General features: G+C 32.1%; 1 protein-coding gene across 1 annotated transcript; it reads left to right on the top strand.

Annotated features, from left to right (window-relative positions):
- Positions 1-5,180: 5,180 nt before the first annotated feature.
- Positions 5,181-7,645, top strand: LOC113510337 (glutathione S-transferase-like). The gene is made up of 4 exons (XM_026893788.3): positions 5,181-5,358; positions 5,908-6,075; positions 6,983-7,122; positions 7,458-7,645. Exons 1-4 carry the CDS (start codon positions 5,223-5,225, stop codon positions 7,623-7,625), a joined length of 612 nt encoding a protein of 203 aa, XP_026749589.1. The 5' UTR covers positions 5,181-5,222; the 3' UTR covers positions 7,626-7,645.
- The last annotated feature ends 10,507 nt before the right edge of the window (positions 7,646-18,152 follow it).

Genomic DNA, 18,152 nt, shown 5'->3' on the forward strand with positions numbered 1-18,152 from the left:
ATAGGTGCGGATAAAGCAGGTCAGTTTACTCAGTGCCGTATTCAATAATAAATCAATCACTATGGTTTCCAAGGGGTACCGCGTGGAGGTCGATATAATAGAATACCAAAGCCCAGCTACGGTTGCCAATCTACTTGCCAAATGTGGCAACTACTCACAACCCCGAGGGAGACTTTATACAAAAGTCGATTGCTTAGGTGCCTCTGTCCTATTCGTGTTTCAACCGTGAAGCAGTTGTATTTGCATATCTGTGTTTCGGTTTGAAGGGTGGGATATGGCGTGAATTTACTGAGTACAGAGGAATAGCACCTGAGTCCTGTTACTCTGTATACTCTGTTATGTCCATGGTACCGCTCATGTCTATAGGCGACGGCTACTACTTTCAATCAGGTGGGGCCGTCAGCTTGTTTGCCATTCTAAGTTGTATAAAAAAAAACACTTCCCCCCACTCAAGCGGGAGGCCTGTGTTTAGCAGTATCATAATTATATTTTTATATAATTGTTACAATTGAATTAGATTTTTTTTGTAAGACACGCTCTTTAAATATTTGTTTTAATTGAAGTGATAAAAGTTATTTGGATACAGCTAGTTAAAAATATATGTGTGAACACCTATGGGTGCAACATGTTTCAATAAATAAACAAGTATAAGTTGCGCACATAAAGTGGTGGTTGTAACAACTTTTCCAACTACCACGTTACTTGGCGCCATAATAAAGTGTTTCCTTAGGCGCAACAAACTACGGCACCGTAAATTACTAGGGTTTCTTGTTGTCGCTGCAAGTTCGCGTGTGGTGCCACTGTGCGCGTGTACAAACTTATATTCTGCGGTTAGAACTTATGTTTGTAACAATAAAGTTGAAGTTTGTGTGAATATATTATTGAATCTGTTCTAAGTTCTAGTTTGCTTATATTAAGTTAACGCAAATGCTTTCTTAGTCTATAATGATGTTATTATTAGTTCTATATAGATCTACGAAACCGATTTTTTTTTCAGTAATAGATAATTATGCTATATCAAAATAATATAAGTAACATTTCATATAAAAATAGAAAAGAGAGGATTTACTATGAATTAATGGCAATATTAATTTTGGATAGAAAATATTTTAGGAGTTTATTGGTTCGTTGATAATTAAGGTAAATAATTAAACTATTAAATTAATTTTTAATAATAATAATTATTATAATAATAACTATAAAATTAGAATGGAATATCTTGAAACCGATACTTGAAAATGTTTATTATTCATTTCTATTATATTATATTAGTGTATTATATTATATTAGTATATGAAATTTATTATTTTATTTTATAAAATTAAAGAAAGTGTTAATAGAAATTGTTTTTTTTTTTAATCGTACGCTACCACTCATTCCCTACATGTAAGTACTCTTTTCCACCACAACCCTTAAGTGGTATAGCAGTAAAGGATCCTGTTTATATGCGTGCTAGTTTCTCAGTAGTCCGGGTACGTATCTAATACGGTTTCTAAGTAATTGCCACGGAATACTGACCCAACACCTGTGAACCTCCCATGTAATGAATAGCGTGAAATTGGATTCGTTCGTCACATGATATAAAATCTTACAATTACACGCGTGAAAGGATGTCGATAAATTAGGTTAAGCAACGTCGAGAGCGATCATTATTTGGATGGGTGACCGTTAGTTATCTTAAAGGTTTTCATACATTTTTAAGAATAAGTAATAAGAAAAGAGTAAGTTTTTAATCTGTAAGTATTTTAGTAACTTGGCCATGTAGTCTTGGTATAGAATAGGCCACCCCTTTTTTTCCTGTGGGTATCGTAAGAATCGACTAAGGGAGGGTGAGAGATGGGCAGCAGTGTCTTAAAACATCTCTAAAGCCTAACTGCGGTTGCCAACCCGCCTGCCAAGCGTGATAACTACTAGCAAAACCCCCTAAGGGGGAGGCCTATGTTCAGCAGTGGATAGTTAACGGGTGATATGATGATGATATGATGAATGGAATGTTTACACCGTTTACAATATAGGTTTCCTCTGGCGGAGTACCCGTCAGTGATAATAGACTAGGACGAAGTTTACCAGAGGGAGACTTTGTACAAAAGTCATTTGCTTGCGCACTTCTGTAGCATTCGTATTTGTACCGTACAGCAGTTGTGTTTGCATGGTTGTGTTTCAGTTTGAAGGGTGGGATATGGCAATGAATATATAGGGTACAAAGGAATAATACCTGAGTCCTCAGGAATGGCAATGCATAGGGGTTATCATGGACAAAACAGTATACTCTGCTATATCCATGGTACTGTTTTATATATGTCTATAGGCGACGGTTACCATTTACCATCAGGTGGGTCGTCAGTTTGCTTGGCATTCTAAGTTATATAAAAAAAAAAGTTAGTTGGCCTAGTGATTGATAAATTTGCCTGGAATTAGTAATGATGATTTCTTGGGAAAACAAAGTGTAGATTATATTGTATTTTTTTTGTATTGTAAAATCTTTATTGTACATAATTCACATTGAATACAATAAATGATTTAATATACAATGGCGGACTTATCCCATAAAGGGATCTCTTACAGTCAACCTTTGAGAAGCTGAAAGAAAACTGTAGAATGTATAAGAGTAATGACCGTACAATTAAAGTTTATAGATTGTCTTGATGAATTCGGTCATATTAATTAAATTATATTTCAGGGACTCATCTGAGTACCAATACAATATGCATAATTGTTAAAATTTAAAGAATATATATGGAAGAAAGCTAATGCAATACCTGATATAATATGAGCAAATATGCAAACAATAAAAACACAGAATTGATAACCTCTTACTTATTTTTAAGTCAATCAAATAACGATAGAAAAAAAATAATATTTGATAAGTTTTTAGCCGACTGCTGAAAAAGTAGGGATCTATTATAACGTATTTTTTTAATGTATTTTATTATATATTTTTTATAACACAGGGGGCAAACGAGCATGCGGCTCACCTAACCGTCGCCTATAGACATGAACAGTACCATGGACATAGTAAGAGACTACCAGGTGCCGCTATAACCATAAAATCACCCATACAACATCAACGTAAACACAACTGCATTGCAGGTGTGCTGCCATGGCCTTTTAAAACGGAATATACTCTTTTCTTGAAGGTTATGTTGTCATATCGGTTCGGAAATACTGTTGCTGGAAGTTGATTCCAAATAGTAATTATATGCGCAAAACTTCATTATGCGAAATAACATACGCAAAACTTTGAAGTCAAGAATCCTGGAATCAAAAAGTAATCCATGAAGTTACAATGCTGTTATGTGGTTTAAATAACAATGTAATATGTATTATATAGAATGTAATGTAATATTTAATTGAAATATTTAAGTGTTTGTAATTGCAAAAATGTAATGTATCTACCGTTATTTGCAAAGCCCAAACTGGGTTTTTGTTATCTGTATGACATGCAATAAGTAAATAAATAAATATAGGTCACTAAAAATCACATAGTTTATTTTGATATACTCGTATTAACGATATTCATTATATAATAGATAAGTCGCAGTTTATCTCTGTATATCGCAGTTGTCCCATCTATAGGTAGAATATATAAAACATATTGTCTGTATACATATATGTATATAATGAATCTCAGGTAGTATTACACAAATGATTGACGTTTGTGGTTAGAAAAAAAGTAATTTTTTTTTATCTGATTACAGTTTTGTTCCGTAAAAAAATTATGAAAATTGATTTAGTAGTTTAGTTTTTAGAAAAAAAAAAAACTAGTGTGTCACAAATAAAATCGGTTTTTTTGTGGGACACAAACTTTTATAATGACGTTAGTAGGAATTATATAATTTTGAATTAGCAGACAAAAGTGAAGTAATTGCTGTAAATAATTTATCTACAAAATAATGTGTCACTTAAAATTTTAAAAGTCATGCCATCCGATAATAAGCGCTTATCATCTCAGAGGATGGTCTGATATGAAATATTCAACATGAATTGTATTTTTATTTACATTCACACATACCTATAACCAAGATAATGAACGTTACAACAAAAGGGTTTAAGTTGAAATTTAGCAAAAATTATAGTAGATTGTTTTTTATATGAATAAGCATATATACAAATAGTTCCAAAAACAATTATGACGACAATATATTTCTTTATTATCCGTTCGTTCATGCCATTTTAATTTATGGTAGCATTTGTGTTAAATCTGTCACACAGCGATTGTATAATTATGTATAATATTATAGCTGTATTCAATTAATTACAAATTAGTAAAAAATCTTAAAAATAAATTTTCCATACTGTACTTTTTTATTTAATTTCATATTGCCTATAAGAAATAATAGACATCGTCATTCTACTTAGAATTATTTAATCTGTTGTTTTATATCTAACATTATAAAGAAGAAAAACTTGATTGTTTGTTTGTTGTAAAGGATAAAAATAAACACAATTTGACTGATTTTAAAAATTCTTTCATCTATGCAAAGCTAAATTACTAGTGAATAATGTATCCGTAACTCGCGCGAAAACAGCCCGGATTGATAGTTATTTATTAAAATAATAGTAAAATTAAAAATAATGCTAATACATATACACAACTTCTCACCATTAAAGGATGATATCCTCATATCACTTGTGTGAACGTGTCGCTTCAAATTGAAATATGGATTTTTTTTTAATGGATGATAATGGAATGGTAACCCCACCCGCGCTATCGGTATACACCAGCGGGGTACCAGTGAAGGAAGATAGGTGAGTATGAAGCAGGTCAGTTAGCCCATCGTGACAAAGTCAACAAGAATTGTTCACGATGGTTTTCAGGGGAACCCACGTGGAGGTCGACCTAATAAGGCATATTGCTAGTAATGGGGCTGTCAAACTCCATTGCTAACAATCCCTTTCCCCCCTGAAATGTGTATTAAAATTATGATAGAAATTCTTTTCAAATTTTTAAAAGACTATATTTGAAATTTTTGGAATCATAAAGTCCTAATCCTCTGGAATCACAGTATATTCTATGGTGTTAATGATACTATTCATATGTAAAGGGAACGGTTACCACTTTTTATCAGGTGGAGCTTTATCTTATTTGTTATTCAAAGTACTATAAAAACATATTTTTGCAGATAGTGCCCTTTTGTTTGTGGTTTATGAGGTAAGTGTATATAAAGATCTGTTTCGAGACAGCAAAGTGGCATATTCGTTCGGATCTAGACATTGACAATATGGCAAAGAAATTACACTACTTCAATTTGAACGGGTTGGCAGAATCGATACGGTACATTTTGTACTACAGTGGTGAAAAATTCGAGGATGTCAGATATGAGAGATCCAGTTGGCCCATTAAAAGTGTGAAAGATTGTAAGTACTAATTTCATTTATTATATTAAATAATTATATAATCTGTGATGAAGGTTAGAGGTTACAAGTATAACATATAGTCTTATTGGTTGTCAAGAACAGTACAAGCCTCTCCTCCTCCAAAGGAATTTATGACCTACCATTAATATTTTAATGATAGGTTCAGAGCCTATAGAGTTTTCTTTTGACTTTTTCTTCTCTTTAATAGATATATTGATTATCATCCCTGTGTTGTCCCTTACGATATCCAGAAGATCCCGTGATATATTGTTTTCACATTCTGCATGGAGCAATGTCCACCATGTTGCTTTATATAATTATTATCTAGAATCGAAACCAGAATCTTATGATTCTGGTTTCGATTCTAGATCAGGCCAATTCTCGTCGATTGACCTGAGTCTTGTCCTGAGTTGTCCTCCCAGATGTTTACGAACTGTCCTCTTAACACAGGATGTGTAAGCTTATGGATTAGACGATATGTGTGATTGTGTGATGCTTATTATTCTTTCTTGACTGGAAAATCAACTAAACACCTACTTTATCTTGCAGCTCTGCCATATGGTCAACTACCGTTATACGAAGAAGGTAACCGTAGCCTGAACCAGTCCCTGGCCATTGCCCGTTACGTTGCTGTAAGGGCAAACCTCTTGCCCTCGGATCCCTTCGAACAGGCTATTTTGGATGCTGCCGTCTTTAACATTTACGATTTCTGGAGCAGTAAGTACAAATCTATCTTTATAATCAAATCTTTAAACCATTAAATGTGATGCTAATCGTAAAATTCGATAATAACAAGATTAATTCAATATTTTTTTGTTTCAAATATTCATTTAAGTCCTAGAAATGTTCTTATGAAGAGTAAAAATGGAAAAATTGCCCAGACAGTATTTCCATTTATAAAAATGAAACATTATTTATTTAACTTATGAAGATAAAACATTCTGTGTATGGAATTTGGAGTGGCAAACTACAATGGCCGTCGCCTATATATGTGATATCACTAAATACACTGTGAACCTCATGGCAGTACTCATGTTTTATTAATCTTGAAAACTGTTAAAATGTTAGATTTACATACATGTGTTTTCACTTCCATATTCCCAAATTCATTAACCTCAACAAAATGGAAACACTGCAATCTATTGTGTAATGCTCACGCTCGGCCGTGAGCAGAAATGGATGAAGAAGAGCCTCATCGACAAGCCACTATAATCATGAAAGCCACGATAAATCTCTCAAGTGTGTACGACTGAGGAGAGAGATTACCAAATTCTTTGATGAGTTAGGCAAACAAGAAATAAATTTAAACATTTATGTTTATATAAATTTATATTTAACTTAAGTATATGTTTTAATCTATATTTATATATATACTCATAACATTTATTTATATATATTACTTTTTATTATATATTGGATATATTGATCAATCGAAATAAAAAGTAGCCCATGTCCTTTTCCATCCTAAATAGTATGTACTTACGAGTATAAACTACATGTTATAAATATTGGCTGAGTTGTGATGCCAAATAAGATGTCAAAAGTTGACAAATAAGCAATTCGCGTTCACATTTGTAATAAGGATCACCGATTTTACTGATTATTTCAATCTTTTTTATTGCAGAGGTCGGAACATACATTAGGGAAGAAGATGCAGCCAGAAAGGAACAGATTAAGAGAGAAATTTTGACCGAGTCTGTGGACTTTTATTTCTCGAGATTTGAGAAACAATTAAAAGCAAACAACGGATATTTTGGTGGACAGGTATAACTGTTGAAAAAGTATTATTACACTAGTTTTTATCCGCGACTTCGTCCGTGTTATCAGGATAAAAGTTCACTATCTCTTGTTATGTTCGCCACCGCACCAATAGGTAACAAATAAATAGAACATAAATAAGCAAACGAACGCACTTTCACATTTATAATATTAGTAAAAATGTTTTAATCAAAGGGGATGTTTCCAATTCTCGTATTGTATTTTTAACATTCCTTATATTAGCTAATTCTGTACAGATTTTAACGACTATTTTCTAGTAAAAGCTCCTGTGTGGCCGCTAATTTTCTCAAGTCTAATTTGAAATTATTTGTTTTATACAGCTAAGCTGGGCCGACTTCATTCTCCTCGGGATCATCGAGACCACAAACCTTTTCCTCAATACTGAAGTTGAGAGGAACTATCCCACAATAGTTGCTCTGTTGAACAGGATTCGATCATTGCCTGGCGTGAAGGCTTATATCGCCACAAGGAAGCCATACACACTGTAAATAAATCAACTTAATTTTTACACTTTTATTTTTTATTTTAATTTCCTATTAATATTATTACCAGAGGGAGATTTTGTACAAAAGTCGTTTGCTTGGGCACCTCTGTCCTATTCGTGTTTCTACCGTGAAGCAGTTGTATTTGCATGGTTTCGGTTTAATGGGTCCCCACCCTACTACCTATATGGCGTGAATTCACAGGGTACAGAGGAATAACACCTGAGTCCTCAGGAATGGCAACGCATAGGGGGTATCATGGGCGAAACAGTATACTCTGTTATGTCCATGGTATTGCTCATGTCTATCGTTGACGGTTACTACTTTCCATCAAGTAGCCTGTTTGTCATTGTAAATTGCATAAAAAAAAGTATTCATAATTAGCACTATTTTGACAAAATAGAACATTCTAAATGTATTTTTTTTAATAAATATGACTGGAAGTATATTATTATGACAGCGCCTTAGATAGATATCTATTCAGATGAATAGAGGAAATGGATAATATTGATCGTTTTGTATGGGGACCGGTTGTGGCCGTTCATCTGTCATATGACAAATGACAACTCGACTCAATCCTTCAATCTAGGGATTAGACAGCATTGATATTAATCTACAAAGCGATATCGATATACATTGTTAACCAACTGTAATTACTACAAAATACTATAATAAAAGTGAATGTAAAAAGCATAAATAATTACCTATTAATAAGATTCTTTGTTATATTTCCAAGATCTATACTTTTTTATTAATATAAAAACTTAAGAAGCTAAAGTTTAAACAGATTTTAATGTTGAAACAATCTGATTCAATCTTAAATATCGATAAATACTATTACGTCAATCACTAAGTTTGGTATAAGAACAATTTTGACAACTAAATATGGAATACCTTTAAAATTCATTTTAAAATAAGAATCTAGAATAAAATCTCCAATTTACCGGTGGGGTTTCTTGTATTTTCTAAGTTTGAAAAAAGTACCTTGCATGCATATGCAACAAAGTCGATCAATTCGCTTCTACATATATACATACATACGTATATATTATATATATGGACAGCGCCATTTTTTGTACTAAATAATTGTATGATTGAAATTTTTAAATTTTGTTGAAAAACTTCAACATATTCTTTTTTAATTAATTAAACAGATAAATTGAAAACTGTTTTTGAGAATTGATAGATAATTCCGAAGTTGCCGCACTTTGTTATGACCCGATTTAATTATTTTGCCCCTCTGGGCAAAGAATAATTATTTTCTGCCCTTTATAATTATATCTTTTCAAATTAAAGCATATCTCTTCATGATTGAAACAACATCATCAGTACAAAGTTGATGCAAACATCACTCTTTGTTGGCCCGGTAAATCTCGAAGACTGGAAAATTAGTTTTGTTCTAATTACTTTCCAAAGTTCATCCATTTACTTTGAGTTTCATAAAGGTTACAAGGAAATGGTGGATTACTTACTGAGATCTGGAATTTTGTAGGTAAATAGAAGGCCAGTTTATATTTAGGAAATTTAAAACGCACTTGGATCAGTCTGAAAGATAAGATAAAAATTATCACTGGGCTCTGGCCTTTTGTATCTTTTAGGTTTTTGCCCTCGATTTCATAATTTTGGAAGAACATCATATCATATATATCACTTAATGAAAAAGTACTTGCAGTGTTAATTGATTTTAAATATTTCGGACATATTATTGCAAGTATTATGAAAGATGACATGGACATAGAACGCGAAAGAAGAGCATTGGCAGTTAGAAGTAACATATTGGCCCGCAGGTTTGCTAGGTGTATAAAACAAGTAAAAATACATCTGTTTAAAGCTTTTTGTCAGGTGTTCTACACGGGTAGCTTGTGGGTTAACTATAATCAAAATATTTACAATGCTCTTCGAGTCCAATATAATAATGCCTTCAGGGCACTGTTGGGGCTACCCCGTCGCTGTGCGTCACAGATGTTTGCACGAGAGCATACGGATGATTTTTACGCAATACGGCGCAAACGAATTGTTTCGCTGTTGAGTAGGATGCGTGTTAGCTTAAACAGTGTCCTAAAAACAATTGCTGGTAAAATGGATTATCCCAACCTAAAATATTGGGTGGAACAGGTTATCAATACAAGAGCGTCATGACCGCTCGCAGAAAGGGATTGTTAGTGATGGAGACTAAGAATCCCATTGCTAACAATATACCCAACCAGGTCGCATCTTCGCGGTACCCCTTGGAAACTATCATGGTTAATTCCTGATGAATTCATCATGATGGGCTAACTGGCCTGTTTTCATTCTCATCTATCATCCTTCACTAGTGTTCCGCCAGCGTATTCCGTTAGCGCAGGCGGGGTTACCATTCCATTTTCAACCCATCAAAAAAAAAAAAAACTGGTAGAGAGGATTCTGTATATCAGTTTTTTTTTAAATTTATTTGATGGTGTTCTATACGAAAATATTAATACATTTTTAACTACTTAATGAGATTCTATAAATCTTAGACATACAGTAATGTGAATTTTTCGGTCGAAAGACAAATGAAGTCTTTGCAGAAAATCACGTAAACCAGTAATGTATAATTTCCAGTAAAATTAATTTTAATTACACAGTTTTATTTTTAATGTACGCTGCAGTCAATTTAGTTAATAGAATTGTTTTTTCTTACGTTTTATGAAAGCCATTTCTCCTGAGATGACTGTTTTAATAAGCTTCTTTATTAAGTGGAATACGCTACGAAGAGTTTGTCATTTTAGTACGAAACGAAACAGTTTTTTTATAGAAAAACTAGCGGTTTGCTCCGGATTCGCACGATGTTTTGAAAATAAAATATTTGCTGATAATATAGCTTTCTACACGTGAAAGAATTTTTAACATTCATTGAGTAGTTCTTGAGTTTATTCATTAGACACAAATATAAAAGAAATTGAATCTATCGCTTTTTATATTATTAGTTTAGATACAAGTAGATGAGTTAGCTTGTATGTCATTCCTAGTTGCATAAATATTTTACTGTTATGAATTAATTAATAGGTTAAAAAATTATGTTATTGATAGCTCGATCTCATGTTTCTCTTCAAACCTATATCTTAACTTATCAAGTATTTTTTTTTATTGCGCCTGATGAATTTTTTATTAATTAGTTTGCATGTAGGTTTATTATGAAGTGTAAAATATAGGTGTAAAATACTAGTGATCCGGCCCGGCTTCACATGACTAGATAAAATTTTTGAAAATAATATAACCTATATAAGAACGCTGATAACGCAAGCTACGTTATCAGCGTCTATAGGTGAAAGAATTTTTAAATCTGTGGAGTCGTTTTTAAGTTTATCCATTATAAACAATGAATCAAATATTTCCGCTTTGTAATATTAGTATATATATGTTGCACTTTCTTCCACGCACAACCATTTCTTGGAATCAACTTCCAGCAGCAGTATTTCCGAACCGATACGACAACATAACCTTCAAGAAAAGAGTATATTTCTTTTTAAAAGGCCGGCAGCGCACCTGTAATGCCGCTGGTGTTGTGGGTGATCATGGGCGGCGGTGGTCACTTACCATCAGGTGAGCCGCATGCTCGTTTGCCCCCTGTGTTGTAAAAAAAATATATATATTTTCTTTTTTAGAAAAATATTTATTGTACATAAATATTTTTTAACAAACAAGAAACTTGACCTTAACTGTCTCCTTTATTAAAAGTACAATAGACTATGTAAGGGATGCAATATTTCACCCTCCCACTAAGATTATCAACAGGTGTTTCGTTCGTCTACTTCTCTGTGGTCGGTAAGTTATACTTTATGGAATACTTAATTGTTTATAGTCTAGCAGCATAGAAGGCAGGTATGGTAAACCATTAAAATAGTCAATGTAAAGTTACCGTTTATTAATATAACAAAATTAGTTGTAGTTTAGTTGCAAGATAGTTTAATAAAATATGTATTATGTAGAGTATTTATATATTACACAACTTAAGTCCAATAAACTGATGACAATACGATAGTATAGTACCAACTACATAATCATTCTAAAGACAACAATAAAGGGAACAAGCATCCCAGTTTAGAAGTATGCTCTTTCAAGTTAACTTTCACATGGTACCTAAAAACAATCGTGGTTCATTTTTGGATTTTTTTTTCAAAATGAGTCCATCTTCCTGGCTTCATTTACATCTATCCGTCACTGGTACTTTATCAGTATAAATCAAGAGCATAGAAGAGGTTATCATTCATTATAAAAAAATGGTCTCGCTGATATACCATTACTTTATTTAACTCATTATTGCACCAAAAACATAAAAAATATACAAAGATAATTAGAAAATTCAAGTGAATATCAATAATATAAAGTACACATTGAAACATATCCAGAAAGGTACAAAAGGCGCTCTTATCGCTGTGGCAATTTCTTACAGACAACCTTTGGTTAAAGGAGAACAGATAGAAGTGTGTGTAGGTGGCGCAACAGTGAATTAGTACTTTAACGTAATATATTCTTACTTCGTTCAGTACACAGAAAAAAATGTGGAGGTTACTTGCGTAGTGACTCAAAATACATATTGACATTACAGTAAATATCACAAAATATAGTTTTTATATAAATGTTATGAAATATTCTTGCAAACTATTGAAAAGATCCGAAGTTTACGACCCGTTTGCCGCGTTGGGATTTGTGAAAAAAATATTCCAGAAATGTTAATGCCAAACTTCAGTGAACTAGTTGAGAACTTCTGGAACAGTTTACAGCGAGAGTTCATTAAGAACGTCGTTATTTTGACGTATGGCGTAATTAATAAGTGTCAGCGACAAATCGTTTTATTGTTTTATCTTTTTCAATTTGTTAATTTTAAGGAACTTTAAAAAGTGAAATGAGAAGGCTCACGTTTCACAATTTCATGGCAAGTTTTGGATATAATAGCGTTACATACAAAATTTATGCCAATTGGAAACTGCTTTTGATAATTCTTAATGCCAACGCTATCGATTGAATTAGGAACTGATTACAGGAGAAACTAAGGACGCTATTCTCTCTAAGTCTCTCATATATTAATTGTCACTATTGCTTTAACTGGTGTTTTTTTAGGTAAAAAAAAAACATATTTTTAAAGCACAAGAAACTTGAGTAGAATTAATCACTACAATAACATATTTTCTCTGTTATTGTAGTAGTTAAATCCTACTCACATATCTGACTCACAATTATGTAAATCATAAATTTGAAAAAAAAAAATTAAAATCAATTAATATGAATATTTAGGTCAGGTTACATTTGAATGACTTTATATATTGAGTTATGTAAATGTTAGTAAACTTTCATGTGTATTTGCGCTGTTGTTTGAGTATGTATATAAGTAACGTTTACTACTATTCATTAATTTGGATGTCACTTTGTCTGTTATTTTCAATGATACGGTGACACCCTCATACGAGTTGTAGTAGTAATGGTGACACACCGAAACCGCAAGGGATATTATTTTTAGGGATATTAATCAAGGAATATATTTCTTTATTAATTTATTAATTAGATTTTCGCTTGCGCTTCTCACTTCTGTCCATGAAAGTTAAAAAGAAAATGGTTCACTCTCTTTACAAGTAAGATATGGAGTGCTCACTTAGTACTCCTCCAGACTTTGCTGCAATTGGACTCGACATTCCTTCCGTTAGTTTTTCATTAACGTTATATAATGTAATATTCATAAGATAACATATTAATTAATAACTTTTATCCGCTACTTCGTACGCGTGGATTTCTAAAGTTGGAAAATAAATGAAATACCTACTTTTAGATGGCGAATAAATATAATCTAATCTATCGTAACGTATCAAACATATGAAAACTGCATCTATTTCTCTGCAGTAAATATTGCACGATGCCGGAACTAACATACAGACAGACAGACAAAAATAAAAAATAAAGGTTTCGTGTAACGTCGCTCGTATATATTTTTTTTAAATATCTATCATGTAAATCATACGCTCGTCGTCTAATTACAAATTTCAAAATAATATTAAAAAAAGGAGTAGGTACTTCCATTTTATTCGATTATATTATTTTTGTATGTAATATGTGTATATATATATAATATACAATATATATATATATATATATATATATATATATATATATATATATATATATATATATATATATATATATATATATATATATATATATATATATATATATATATATATATATATATATATATATATATATATATATATATATATATATTGTGTGTATATATACTACAGAATCGATTTTGATAATTATTTTTCCAATCAATGTATTGGTCTCCTCAAATTTTATGACGGTTAAAGTCGGTTTTCTTTCGGAACTTAAACATGGTTGTTACGAAGTAAAGTCACACATCTGTTTACAAAAGTCTAGTCTGTCTATAAATTTCTCTTTCTCTCTGTCTGTGTTCACTTTGGAAGTCGGTGTTTTTGTTTATGAAAGAAAATGTACCTACCTGTAAAAATTAAATTTATTTATTATAGTTACATATATCGCTTGTCGCTTCTCCATTGCATCAATCAAAGTATAGAAGAAATACTTCACTTTCTATGTGGGGAAATGAAGTTCAATCCACTAGAGACTCGTTTAGATTTTACTGTAATTGGACATAACTTAGATTGTTTGACGTAGTCCTTGTCGCATATTCTACATTTCCCAATGGACACATTTATTATAGTTTTTCTTAAATGGATAAAAAAGGCATGGTAACTCCGCCTGTGCTATCGGCATAATCTGGCAGGATACTAGTGAGAGATTATAGTTGAAGATGAAAGTAGGTCATTAGCCCATCGAGACAAATTAAACAAGAATTAATTTCTATTATTCCAAAAAGAATCGCGTGGAGGACATTATAGAGTATTTTGATAGCAATGCAGCTGTAAGACTCTCTTTACTATCGATTTGACATAGAAGTTTTAATTATTTTTTTAAAGATTTTAGGTGTTATCTATAAACAAATTAATGGCTATCTTGATAGTAAGTGAAAATAGATGTCCACGGACAGAAACCATACCTCGAATATTATAACATGTGGAGGTACTTAATCCATTACACTTATAGATTAATACTAAGTTGCAATTTTGATCTGACTTCAAAAAAGAAGGTGGTTCTCAGTTCGTTTATATTTTTTATATTTGTAACCTTATAGCTCCGTCATATATAAACCGATTTGAAAAATTCTTTCTTTATAGATAAGATACATAGATAAAATTCAAATTGGTCTTATAGATTTTTTTTTATTATTATTAGTTTATCGTTTTTAAATCAAAATAACTGGTATATCATAATTTAAGTCGGTATGCTCATTAATAAATAAAATCTTAAATTATTATTGTATCAGAGTTTATCAAATGCTACAAAGCATGCCTAGCTGTTTCATGGTGAAAATAGTTACCTATCTGTGTGTATAATGTAGTTATTATAATGTGGTATAAAGTGTTTTATCAGTATGATCATTTCTTGTAATCGTTAGTATTTATAATAAGTTTACCACTGTAATTTTTTGTAGGAAACAATAAAGAGTATCTATGCATTTATCTATCTATAAGTATAAAATCTTTTACCATAATATGAATAATTAACTTACCACTATTGGGCATTGATCTCTTTTCATGGGAAGACAATCTGCCATACTTTTGTGTGGCAGTATATATGATATGATTTTATATATTTATTTCATTCCTATCGGCATAAAAGTAGCATAATTTATTTATAACATGTTACTTTGATTATTTGGAGGTAATCCTGGTGCCTTAACAATTTAACTAATTGTTATGAAGCTTAGAATACACGGATGAATAACTTGGAAAGATAAAAGCTGATTTATTATGTATTTATTGTATTTATTATTGTTAACTATTTTAAATGATTGATTTCATTCTTGTAAAATACTAAAAATTGTCATTTAAAAAATGACTACAATTTGAATGGACGATTCGTATCATTTCACAAGACTTGTTGTAATTTATGAAAAAGATGCGCTAGTTATGGAGTTCAAAATATTTAAAGCCATGAATAAGATTTACAGTATTTATAGCTGCAAAATCCAAAATAGAAAAGTCCTTAAAATAGAAATCTCAACTATTTCAGAGGAATCTAGCTGCAGTGGCCGTCTTGTCTTACTTGTCCGTATTTCTTTCTTTCCGTTTCGTTGCTTCGGATTTATTTACTCGTGTTGCAGGTACATTTTCTGTACATTTTTGCTACTTTCTTGTCTACAGCTTATTTTTCTATCTCAGTTCGTGTGTGATATTGTACCAATATTATAAATGTCAAAGATGTTTGGACATTTATTTGGATGGCTGTTACTCAATAACGCTTATATAGCTGAATACATTTGCTTGCACGAATAAACTTATAAAGTATTCTATGTATTAAGTTGGGATATAACTATCCGGCGTACCAAATTTCATTTACATTTGTTTATACGTAATTATGTAATAAAAATATAAATATGTAAATATTTTTATAAACTTTAACACGAGCAAAACTGTTGGGAATAGCTAGTTTATTTATACAAACATGAATATACGTATTCATGTCATCTAAATCAATTATTTCATAAATTGAATCATTTATTTCTTTATTTTTGTACATACACTTTTAATATAGAAATTAGGTTATAACAAAAATACACACAGGCAGACTTATTCCTTAAAAGAATTTCTTTCAGTCAACCTTGAGAACACCAAAGGAAAAAGTATCTATAGGATGTGTATATATAATTTATGAGATTGTAGACTTAGATGACACATCTATCACTTCAACTGTTAACTGTCCACTGCTGAACATAGACCACCCCATAAGGGAGACTTTACCAGAGGGAGACTTTGTACAAAAGTCGTTTGCTTGGGTACCTCTGTCCCATTCGTGTTTCAACCGTAAAACAGTTGTGTTTGCTGTGTTTCGGTTTGAAGGGTGGGATATGGCCTAAATTTACAGGGTACAGAGGAACAACACCTGAGTCCTCAGGAATGGCAACGCATGGGGGTATCATGGGCGTAACAGTATACTCTGTTATATCCATGGTACTGCTCATGTCTATAGGCGACGGTTACCACTTTCCATCAGATGGGCTGTCAGCTTGTTTGCCATTCTAAGTTGTATAAAAAAAAGGGAGGTAAGTATAAACATATTATATATATATAAATAAAATAGCGTGGTGTTTTAATTCTAACTCCTAAATGAAAGAAATAAATGTCGCCACTGGTTGCCCGGAGGCAAGTCTGGATTCCTAGCAGCATGGCAGCAAATTACCTCTAATAGCCAATTACTGCCTTACCCAGTGTCAAAGGATTTTTTTCAAGTACTCTGTTAGAGAGGGGCGGTGAGGTCCGCTTTTGTGTAATGCTTAGATACTATAGAAATTGCAAACAAAAATTGCTGACTGATCATTCTCTTAGTAATATTTTATGGTATACTATTTCTTTTTTTTATGCAACTTAGAATGGTAAACAAGCTGACGGCCCACCTGATGGAAAGTGGTAACCGTCGCTTAAACACATGAGTAGTACCATGGACATATCAGAGTATACTGTTTCACCTATGATATTCCCCATGCAATGCTATTCCTGAGGACTTAGGTGTTTTTTTTATGGGTGAAAATGGTATGGTAACTCCGCCTGCGCTAATGGGATACGCTGGCGGAGTACCAGTGAAGGGTGATCGATGAGAATGAAAACAGGCCAGTTAGCCTATCATGATGAATTCATCAGGAATTAACCATAATAGTTTCCAGGGGAAACCGCGAGGAGGTCAACCTATTTGGGTATATTGCTAGCAATTGGATTCTCAGTCTCCATTACTAACAATCCCTTTCCCCACGAGGACTCAGGTGTTATTCTTCTGTAACCTGTAAATTCACTGTCATATACTTTCTAAATGGGTAATTAGCCGAGTGTAGTACTATATAAAGGGCATAATAAGTAGGTGTCGTTTTTTACTTTACTTAATGATTTGAGTGGTCACTCTGAGAAATAGTATTTTTTATGCAACATGGAATGACAGGCTGACCCAACGACCCAATTGATGGAAAGTGGTAACCATCGCCTATAAATATAAATAGCATCATGGACATTACGAAATATACTGCGACGCTAATGGGCTTAATAAGTTGGCATTCTTGAGTACTAAAATATTATGCTTGTAATTTCAAAGCATTTATGCAATTTACCACCCTTCAAATTGAAATAATGTGATGTAAGCATAGTTGATTAGTAGCAGAAATAAAGAACACAGGAGGCAAAGGATAGTTAGTAATGGGAATGTAGTCCCCATTGTTGCAATATATCATGTTAGATCGACAACTGCACGATCTATCTTGGAAGCTATCGTGCTTAATTCCTGGTAAATAAGGTCAATAACCTCATTCTCCTTATTATTTCATAATTTTATATTAATAGAGATACTAGTGTCCCATAATTGTATACTTACCGTTAGTTTAGATTGGTACATCATTTCATTTTTTTGAATAAAAAAGCAAGGTACTCAATTAAATCACTCTTGTACATTCTGCCT

The sequence above is a fragment of the Galleria mellonella genome, unplaced genomic scaffold, assembly GCF_026898425.1.
Source record: "Galleria mellonella isolate WM207_F2 unplaced genomic scaffold, CSIRO_AGI_GalMel_v1 utg44, whole genome shotgun sequence".
Classification (NCBI taxonomy): Eukaryota; Metazoa; Arthropoda; class Insecta; order Lepidoptera; family Pyralidae; genus Galleria; species Galleria mellonella.